The following is a 10841-nucleotide window of genomic DNA, read 5'->3' as shown; positions in this document are numbered from 1 at the left end:
AGCACAAAGCCTCACACGGGGGGCTCAAACTCATGAACTGTGAGATCATGACCTGAGCCAAAGTTGGACACTTAACTGACTGAGCCACCCAGGTGCCTGTTTATTTAGAGAGAGAGAGACAGAGATAGCGTGGGCAGGGGAGGGGCAGAGAGAGAGGGAGAAGAGAGAAAACCCCAAGCAGGCTCTGCACCACCAGCACAGAGCCTGATGCAAGGCTTGAACTCACAAAACCGTGAAATCATGACCTGAGCTGAAACCGAGAGTCAGACGCTTAGCCAACTGGCACCCCCAGGCACCCCTCACCTCTACCAAACTTAAAACTAAAAACTGCCAGGCGCCTGAGAGGCTCAGTTGGCTAACTGGCGGATTCTTGATTTCAGTTTAGGTCATGATCTCACAGTTCACAAGATCAAGTCCCACATTGGGTTCCACGCTGATGGTATGTGGAGCTTCTTCTGATTCTCTCTCTCCCTCTCCCTGTCCCTCCTCCTCTCACACTTGCTCTCTCTCAAAATAAGTAAACTTAAAAAAGAACACTAAAAAAATAAAAATAAAAAAATAATAAAACTAAAAACTGTCTTTTTTTTGTTGTTGTTCCAACTGGTAGTTAATCTACCCCAAATTAGCAGGGTAACAAAGAATCAAAATCACAGATGTTTTTCTTCATAGGCTTTATTACCAACTAATACAAGCTCACAGCCTCTACTTTACAAATCTGATACACAAATAGCAAAAAGAAATTCAAAAGATTTTTCTTTCTAAAAGCTAATTTATTCTGGTTTTCCATCTTTATACAGAGGAATTGGATAGATTCTTCAGGTTATCCTGAGCCTTTAATCTGGAAAGCCTGTCACAAGTTTGCCACATGAGGAAAACTGTGCAAAGAACCAACTAAGTTCTCACTGTCCTCCTTTCTGAGGGAAGAATGCCTGGCTGGCAGTGGTGAAAAGGAGAATTTACTACATTTTCTTTTTTGTAACAGGTGAGGGCAGGCCCCAGTGGCAGACAGGCTGTCTTAGTCACATGAGCCTTTTGGGGTCTATTTTCTCTAGGTGAACCAGAGGTTTCAGCTGCTCAGCAAAGTTCCTCATGTCATCAGAGACCATGTCCTGCCCAGCTGGTGCAACAACACTTAGTTCCACGAGATAAGAAAGTGACAAGGCCTCAGTGCTGTCTGTGTTTCCTGGCACCAGGATGCGGAAGATCTTGTACACCATAATCTTCATGATACCCTTACGAAATAAGTGACCCTTGGCGACAAACTCATGGTCCATGCGGAAGCCCATTTCCATTAAGAAGTCAGTGAGGTTCTCAGATGTTGCAATGTCCACACAATTTCGCACCAGGGCATGGCGGTTCTTGTCTCCCATTTCTGGCTGTCCCAGGTAGCGCAGATGCCAGGGTGCCCCTCCCCTATCCATAGAACGCCGGGCCCTTAGAACAAACGGACTGGCCTGCTGGCCCTTAAGGAGGAATACCATCTCATGGTCAAGGAAAGTCTCGGGTTCCATGTTGTCGCACAAACCACGAAGGCGGTGGATGAGGCTTTCCAAACTGTGATCTAAAACGCTTCCTGAAGAAGGAAAGAGCATTGTTGAGTCCCATCTTTAATTTAGGGTACTGGGATTAGTAAAAGATTGAAAAAACTTCAATGAAAAACCAAAACAGTTTACTGCAGTGTTCTGTAAAGTACTGGTCCAATATATGAGATTTTTGAGGGATTATACTGCCAAAGTATTGGACAACATTATGATAAAGTTAATTCCCTTTCAGTGTTTTGCATTGTCTCATCTGGTAGTACTAGAAAGTCCTTAGGCCTTCTCTAAATGCTAATCTCCAGCAGGCTTTGGGTTCAGGGTCTTTAACAGCAAGAGCATCTATCTAGAATAATAACAACACTCTTTTGTTGCCATTTATTTAAAAAAAATTATCTTCTATTTCCAGCAAACACAAGTTTTCCATCTATAGATTATAACACTTCTTTTTTACATACTATATTGAAGTAAGACAACCAAATGCTCCATAGAAATACACTAATCTTTGTTCTCTTATTCATCCTCCTAGCAGCATTTTGGTAAGATTATTAGATTATACCCACTTTAAAATCTATCTTCTCTTGGCCTCTGGGACACAACTCTTAGTTCTTCACCTAATTCACTGACCATTCCTTTTAAGTCTACTTTGCTGGGTCTTTCTCATCTTCCCTAATTACTAGAGGATCCTAGGACTCAATCCTGGTCCTCTTTATCAACAATCTCTTCCTCCCTAGGTGACCTAATTTAATGCTATGGCTTTAAATATCATCTATGGCCTGAGGACTCCCATATTTATATCTCATGAACCACAGACTCATATATCCAACTGTCTACTCGCCTTCTCCACTTTGATACCTAACAGACATCTTCACCTTCATATGTTCAGTATCCAGCTGTGGGATTTCCTCCAGAATCCTATTCCTTCTGCAGTCTTCTCCATCATAATCAATGGAAACTCTCTGCCTCCAGTTGCCCAGGCTCCAAACCACAGAATCATCTGGAGTCCTTACTTTCCCCCACACCTACATCCAATCCGTATGTTTAAAATACATGCAGAATCCAACCACTTCTCACTCCCTCATTCATTTCCATCTGGTCCAAGTTTCCTTCATATCTTGCCTGTGTTTTCCAACAGCTACTTCTACCCTTGCCTGCTTCTTCTCCACACAACAGCTAAATGTTCTTTTTAGAATAGAAGGCAGATAATGACACTCTTCTGCTCAGCACCCTCCAATGGCTTCCTGTGTCATTCAAAATAAATCCCAAAGTCTTTACTATCATCTACAAGGCCCTATACATTGTGGTCTCTACCAGTCCAGCATTATTTCCTTCACTATCCCCCTACATCACTCTCTCCAGCCACGGTGATCTTCCTGCTACTCCCTGAAAATGCCAAGTATTTGATAAACTATTGCTCTTCAGAGCCCCTTCCCTTATTCCCTACACGTAGAACTTTTTTCTCACCAGTATTTGCATGCCTCATCCCATCACTTTCTTTCAGTCTTTGCTCAAGTATCACTTTATCAGAGACATCTTTTCTAATCACCCTAAATGAAGACTGCAGGTCTCCCTCCAATCACTTTCCACCTCCCTGCTTTAGTTTCTTTTAGCATTATTACTTCGATTCTTTTGTCATCTTTCAATATATCAATTGTGTATTGATACTTTTTTTTAATTTTTAATTTTTTTTTTTTTTACATTTTTTATTTTTGAGAGACAGAAAGAAACAGAGCATGAGCAGGGGAGGGGCAGAGAGAGAGGGAGACACAGAATCAGAAGCAGCCTCCAGGCTCCCAGCTGTCAGCACAGAGCCCGTTGCAGGGCTCGAACCCATGAACCATGAGATCTTGACCTGAGCCGAAATTGGACACATAACTGACTGAGCCACCCAGACTCCCCTGTGCATTGATACTTTATTCATCTTTCTTCCTCCACTGCTAGGAACATATTCAAATGTTTATTGAATAAATCTGTTAAAGTAAGAGTATATACTGTTACCGTGGTAAACATTGATAATGGGACTCAAAGGAATGAATTTTTGGCAATGGACAGTGTTATAGGAAAAGCAATAACAGATTAAATACAGGATGGAAAATCATGGGAGCAGGGAACAGGTCCTACACTCAATACATTGTACCCTATATTCGGGACAGTATCAGACGTGTTTGTTCATTCCTCAAACATTAGAGCTTTTTAAGTGTTTAAGTTCATTCAACCTATACTTCTTCTTTTTTTTTTTTTTAATAATGTTTATTTATTTATTTTTGAGAGAGAGAGAGTGGGGGAGAGGCAGAGAGGGAGGGAGAGAGGATCCGAAGTGGGCCACAAGCTGACAGCAGTGGGCCCGATGTGGGGCTCGAACTCATAAACTGGAGATCATGACCTGAGGACAAGTCAGACGCTCAACTGACTGAGCCACCCAGGTGCCCCCTCAACCTATACTTGAATTCCAGGCACTATGCTAGGAAGTAGAGGTCTATGTCCTCATGGAGATTAGAATTTAGTGGGGGAAACAAAAAATAAATAAGTATGTGAAGAGAAATACAAGGAAATAAAAGGGGGGTGGGATAGAGAGCAATTGGTGGGGGTGGAGAAAAGACCTGAGGGGTGGGAGTCAGAGAAGGTCTCCCTAAGGGGCTATAACAGAGCTGAGACCTGAGGATGAAAATGAGATGGTTATTTGAAGAGCTGGAGAAAACTACTGAGGCAGAGAGATCATTAAGCTCTATGGCACAGAGGCAGGAAAGGAGCTGGGGAATTCAAGAAAATGAAAAGGTATAAGTGTGCCTGAAGTGCAGTGAGTGAGAAGGAAGACACCAGTGAAAGGGGGATGTGGCCTGGGCCACAGTGTGTAGGCCTTACACACAGTCTCTGGTGAGGGTGGTATTTTACCCTAAGGTCGCCAGGGCAGCTATGAGCTCCACACTTTATTTTCAACAAAACAGGGAAAGACATGACCGATTTATACTATAAAAGAATCATTCCAGGAAAACTGGTATGGACTCTTCAACAAGACACGGTCATGAAGAAAAAAAGTGTGAGTGAGGGGAGACTGATCCAAATTAAAAGAGACTTAAGAGACACAATTATCAAATCTAATGCATACAACTTGATTGCATCCTGGTTCCAAAACACATTTTGGGGACAACTGGGGGGAAACTTTTGAATATGGACTAGATGTTAGATGATATTGAAATATATTATTAATTTTCTTAAGATAATAATAATGGCATTAGGGCTATGAAGAAAATTATCCTTTGGGGCATCTGGGGTGGCTCAGTTGGTTAAGCGTCCGACTTTGGCTCAGGTTATGATCTCACGGTTTGTGAGTTTGAGCCCTGCATCTGGCTCTCCGCTGTCAGTGTGGAATCTGCTTTGGACCCTGTCTCCCTCTCTCTTCTCCTCTCCCACTTGCATGTGTACTCCCTCTCTCAAAAATAAATACACATTTTTTTTTTTTTAAAGAAAAATATCCTTGTTTTTTAGAGATGCAGACTGAAGAGTTTAGGGGTAAAATGTTATAACGTCAGAGATTTTCTTTAAGAATAGCAAAAAAGGGGTGCCTAGCTGGCATAGTCAGTAAAGCATGCGACTCTTGATCTCAGTGTTAAGTCTGAGCCCCATGTTGGGTGTAGAGATTAAAAATAAAATCTTAAAAAAGGAAAAAAAATAGCAAAAAAAAAAAAAAAAAGAGGCAAATATGGCAAAATGTGGCAGTGTGCAGAGTCTGCTTGAGATTCTCTCTCTCTCTTCTCTCTCTCTCTCCCTCTCTCTATGCCCCTCCCCCACTCACTCTCTCTCAAAAATAAACAAACATTTTTTTAATCAAAAAAAAAAAAAAAAAAAAAAGACCCAGGCTGAGATCAAGAATCAGATGCTTAACCGAATAAGCCACCCACGTGCCCCAATAAGACAATTTTTTAAAAAGATGGACTATGTGTTATTTGGAAAGAGACAGATAATCAAAAGTGGAAGCAGTGTGGTGAGTAAAAGGTTACGAAAGTAGGTCAGAAGAGTGATGATAAGCCAGGATGTGGTCCTACAGGTACAGAAAATACATATTTAAAATATATTTTGGGGGGCGTCTGGGTGGCTCAGTCAGTTAAACGTCTGACTCTTGATCTTGGCTCAGGTCATGATCTCACAGTTTGTGGGTTGAAGCCCTGCATTGGGCTCTGAACTGACAGTGCGGAGTCTGCTTGGGACTCTCTCTCCCTCTGTCTCTGCCCCTCCCCTGCTTGTGCTCTTTCTCTCTCTCAAAACAAATAAATAAACATTAAAAAAAATTAAATATACTTTGGAAGTAAAATGAGTAAGACTTAGAGATGGGCTAGCTATGGGAGTAAAGTGAAAAACAGAGACTGACTCCTAAATGTTTCGTTCTTGCAACTGGTGAATGACAGTGGCACTGACTGAGTTGGGAAGGACTGAATGAGAGGTAGCCTGAGGAATGAGAATAACCTTATGTTGTTCATACTAAGTTATTACAAGAATAATCTGAATTAAAGACTAAACTCTTCCACTAAACATTATATGACCTCCTGAAAATCACTACCCTCTCTGGAGTTTTCTCATCTGGGAAAACTGCTTTACCTATTTCCTGATCTATAAGACGGAGCTAATAATAGTATCAGGGAATCACCATATGATCCAATAATCCCACTTCTGCGCACATATTGAGAATTCAAAGCAGGATCTTGAAGAGAGATTTGCACACCCATGTTTGCTGTAGCATTATTCGCGATAACCAAGAGGTGAAAGCAACCCAAATGACAGATGCATGGGTAAAGAAAACGTATTTACACACAATAAAATGTTATTCGGCCTTAAAAAGGGGGAATCCTGTCTCACGCTACAATAGGGATAAACCTTAAGGACATTAATGCCAAGTAAAATAAGCTAGTCAAAAAGACACTGTATGATTCCACTCATATGATGAATCTAAAGTAGTCAAAATCAGAAACAAAGTAGAAAGGTGGTTACCAAGGGCTGAGGGGAGGGAAAAGGAGCAATTAGTGTTTAATTGGTACGGAGTTTAAGTTCTGCAAGATAAAACAATTCTAGAGATCAGCTATACAACAATGCGAATACACTTAACACTACTGAACTGTACACTTAATTTAATGTTACATGTTTGTGACCATAATTAACATTTAAACTTTATTTTTTTTTAATAATTTTTTTTAACGTTTATTTATTTTTGAGACAGAGAGAGACAAAGCATGAATGGGGGAGGGGCAGAGAGAGAGAGACACACAGAGTCGGAAGCAGCCTCCAGGCTCCGAGCCGTCAGCCCAGAGCCCGACGCGGGGCTCAAACTCATGGACCGCGAGATCGTGACCTGAGCTGAAGTCGGACGCTTAACCGACTGAGCCACCCGGGAGCCCCAACATTTAAACTTTAAAAAGTTGTTGTCTACTGGGTGCCAGAAATTATGCAGGCTGCCTTTAACAGCCTCTCACCTCCACAGATGCTGAACAGAAAGAGGAAAACAGGCCATCCAAGTTGCCTTGTTCACTTACCTTGCAGCAGGTACTCCATCATATTAATGGTGCCTCCAGTGACAGGCATCATGGTGACTGGAGGTGCCTCCATGGTCTCCGATTAAGTTGAAAACAATAGAACTGATTTCGGAGTCCCCAGTCAAGTAAAGCACAAGAAACACCTGAAGAAGAGTTACATTGTTAATACATCAGAAGGATGGAGAGACAACAGATCTGCTCGAGTCATTGGCCTTGACATCAAAAGATTCATTTACCCATTCAAACTTTTTGAGTAGCTGGTATAGGCCCGTTTCAGGAACTGATGATACAGAAATATACACAGGAGACTTGGTCATGGAGTTACAGCATAATCTTCTAGTCTCAAAGTCTGAAATCTCTAAAAGTTTTCTGTGCAATCTTGAAGAAGTCATCAATCCTCTCACCCTGGAACTCAATGTCTTACCTATAAAATGGGGCCAACTGTATTTCACCTCCAAGACTTTGTAACTCGGGCATGCGATAACATTCAGACCCGAAAAGTGACTTAAGAGACTTTGTCTACTCTTTAATTTACAGATGAAAATATTGTGTCTTTGGGAGAGGGGCCCAAGGACACAGGAAGTCGGTGGCAGAGCTTGGATCAGACTAAAATCTAGGCGTTCCGCCTCCCTGAAAACGCCTTTCAAAGCCAGCGAGGCGGAAAGTGTTTTTAAGAGGATGGTTTAGGTCCCTTAAGTCAGCATCAAAGACACGTGCCCACTTACACTAGAAACACACCTCCGAGCGCGCTGTAGTCTCTACTCGCAAAATGGGTAATATATTCACCCCAGCACGTCGGAGCCTTTAAACGACAATTAGCCCCCAGCCCTAAAGTTAAAGCCCTCTGGGTGTTGCAACACCTCTTCTCCGTCTTTCCATTTCCGGCAAGAAGCGGTCGTCACGTAAATCGCCACACCGACGTATGGGTGCCGAGAAGGGATAAAAAGCTCCTCTTTTCTGGCTCGCAAGCAGAAGCGCATGCGCAAGATGCCTTGCTGCGGTATGGGAGATGGCGGCTTCTTTTGGAGCGTTCCTCTGGGATTTACCGGTGTCGTTGATGTCATAGGCCACCCTGTAGGAAAATATTTTTTCAAGTTCGACGACCTGGAAAGTTTTGCCTTAGGAAATCTCTTGACGGGCAAAAGAGAGCCTGGGAAAGGGAGCTGCAGAAAGCAGAGGAGAGAGGGTGAAAAGACACCCTTTACTGCGAAGTATAATGTTCTGAACAATTGGGGAGCTTAGCAAAACACTTAATATTTGTTCACTTTACTGTATATATTTTACTTCAAGTTGAAAATATAGGGAGATAAGTAAATTCAACGAATGTTTGTTGAGCGTTGATTTGTGTTGAGTGTATAAGGTGCGGACAAAGTGAGGACTAGAGTGAAGTGGATGAGGCACTCTCCTGGAATGAAAGAATCAAAGGGACACCAGAAATTCAGTGGCTGTTAAGGACAATCGAAATAGGACAAGAGAAGTGACAGCCAGAGGTTGAGAGGGGCCAGAGAATCATAAAAGTAGGCATAGATTTGCCACCTCTTTGTAACATAATGGTTCCTAACAAAACCTTGGATCAAAAAGATTAATTTGGTTTGTAGTGTTTCATTAATGTTTATAATGTTGAAAGAGAGCAGGAAAGTGGGTAAATAAAAATGTTGGTGCCAAAAAAGAAAGAAAGACAGTGGCTAAGATAAATAATATTTTAATGCAATACGTTACAAATTTAATGCAAACAATACTGAACAGAATATCAAAATTTAATATTTGATCCTCACAGCAGCCCTATGAGCCACGTACAATCATTACTGTAATTTCACTGATGGGGAAACCCAGGCAACGAGTTGTTAGCATACAAAGGAGTGGAGAGACTGCGTTACAAACGTAAGATGGTTGACTTCAGAGCCCTCTCTCTTAATTACTTTACTGTACTGTACTTGCACTTCTAGCTCTAGTTCCCCTGCTGTTACCTACACCACCTCCCATTCATTTTTTTTAATTGAACATTTCTTGAAAGTCTAGACTGTTCCAGACTTTCTGTTAGCTGTTGACTCCATCTGTACCCTCAAAAGAGTTTATAGGCAAGTTGTGGGAATCAGAGGGTCAAACTAAGGAGCCTGTACCATGTGATTTGATTCAATAGAAAAATGAGGTATCAACAGCTCAGCTGCTTTGGAAGCAAGCAGGACACTTGATCCATCGTGGGGGCATCAATGAAGGATTCCTGGAAAAGGTCATCAAAGCCCAGAGTAACTTGAAGGATCAATAGGTGTTAGATAAAGAAGGGAGGAAAGGGAGTTTCAGGTGAGGGGAATAGCATGTACAAAAGGACACAGAGTTAAGTAGAATTAGGATATAGAATCTGAGGTTAGGGGCCAAAATAAACGAGTCCAGGGAAGGAGTAAGGCCCCAAATCCAGAAGAATTTGCATGCCAGTCTAAAGAACATTTGTGAGCTTTAAAAAGATCACCCGGGGGACCCCTGAGTGGCTCATTTGGTTAAGTGTCGGAATTTGGCTCAGGTCATGATCTCACAGTTCTTGAGTTCGAGAGTGCATCAGTCTCTGCACTGAGGAGCCTGCTTGGAATTCTCTCTCTCTCCGTTTGTCTGCTCCTTCCACTCACTCTCTCAAAATAAATAATACAAAATAAGAAGATCACCCTGGTTGCAATGTGGAGAAAAGCTTGAGAAAGGAGAGCTTGGAGAAAGAAGACCAGTGAGGAGCTTTGACGCAACTCCAGCTGAGAAGTAATTGCAAGAAAAAAGAGATTTTAGAAATACAGAATGATTTGATGACTAACCAGAGCTAAAGATAGAAGGAGTCACAGGTGTCTAGATTTCTACCTTGGGTGGCCACGGTAGTGCTTTTTTTCTGAGCTAGGAAACACAAAGCAGTGTGGGTGAGGCAGGAAAGGTGAGTTCATATGTAGATACATTGAGCATGAGGTGTTTATGAAACACACAAGTGGTAGTGCCCAGCCAGAGTTAGAAGAGAGAGAGCTGGGCTGGAGGTGGTCATTTCAGAGTCAGGGCCTCATAGATGGTAGCTGAAGGCATGAGAATAATTGAGATCACCCTGAAAGAGTATAGAACAGGAAGACAAGATGGCTAAGCAACTGGACCTTGCACAGGACTCTGATGGTTATTAAGGCTGCATATACCCCAGGGCTTAGGATGTGCCTCCTGATCTGCCTAGTGATTCACAATGTTGGGCAGAATGACAAGCTCTCAGCGCTCTAATGACTGGAGGAGGTTGCGAAATTGCTGGCCCTCTTTTTTTCATATACAGACACCAACTTTGGAAAGTCCAGTGAATTATGGGTCCTTTGAGGCACCATAGTATTTATCCAAATTTTAGCTGGCATTTCAAGGTAGGGTTAAATTAAAAAAGAAAAAGATGGACAGGAAATCTGTGAACAAAATGGTAAAACTTGGACAAAGTCTAGGAGTTACAGGGATGGATTTTTCTGATGAGGCTGTGAGGCCTGGAGCCTAGGATGGGCCTCACTTCTGTCCTCTGCCACTACCCAGCTGTGCTACCTTGGGCAACTCACTTCCCCTCTCTGGGCCTCAGCTTCCTTTCTTGTGAAACAGAGATAAAAATAGTACTTTTTAAGGTGGAATTTGCAAAAATAAAATGAGATGTTCATGAAACACTTAGCGCAGTGGCTGGCTTATTGTAAGCAATCAATAAATGGTTGTAACTGTTATTGGTTTTATATCTTGTATCTCATTTGTGCAAGCACATTCTGTCTTATTGAATATATTTTGTGCATGTTTCATCTCC

At 42.1% G+C, this 10841-nt stretch overlaps 1 protein-coding gene across 4 annotated transcripts; it reads right to left on the bottom strand.

The window, feature by feature from the left end:
- Positions 1-654: 654 nt before the first annotated feature.
- Positions 655-7944, bottom strand: MED18 (mediator complex subunit 18). 4 transcript variants are annotated; one of them, XM_030327868.1, is made up of 3 exons: positions 7783-7944; positions 7058-7200; positions 655-1573 (listed from the first exon to the last, which is right to left on the bottom strand). In XM_030327868.1, the coding sequence occupies exons 2-3, from the start codon at positions 7128-7130 to the stop codon at positions 1020-1022; spliced, it is 627 nt and encodes a 208-aa protein (XP_030183728.1). In that variant the 5' UTR covers positions 7131-7200; positions 7783-7944; the 3' UTR covers positions 655-1019. The 4 variants fall into 4 exon arrangements, with proteins under 4 accessions (XP_030183728.1, XP_030183729.1, XP_030183731.1 ...); XM_030327869.1 differs by having other exon boundaries at positions 7796-7944; XM_030327871.1 differs by lacking the exon at positions 7783-7944 and adding an exon at positions 7482-7771.
- Positions 7945-10841: the final 2897 nt, after the last annotated feature.

This window comes from Lynx canadensis, chromosome C1 (assembly GCF_007474595.2).
Source record: "Lynx canadensis isolate LIC74 chromosome C1, mLynCan4.pri.v2, whole genome shotgun sequence".
Classification (NCBI taxonomy): domain Eukaryota; kingdom Metazoa; phylum Chordata; class Mammalia; order Carnivora; family Felidae; genus Lynx; species Lynx canadensis.
Note: the sequence above shows the minus strand (reverse complement) of the source record. Positions and strands in the feature narration are given on the sequence as shown.

Bases quoted from the DNA above. Each gene is read 5' to 3' on its own strand.
- MED18 (XM_030327868.1), bottom strand. From the start codon at position 7,130: ATGGAGGCACCTCCAGTCACCATGATGCCTGTCACTGGAGGCACCATT. The intron at 1,574-7,057 runs GTAAGTGAACAA...TTCCTTCTTCAG, and splicing joins GATGGAGTACCTGCTGCAAG to GAAGCGTTTTAGATCACAGT.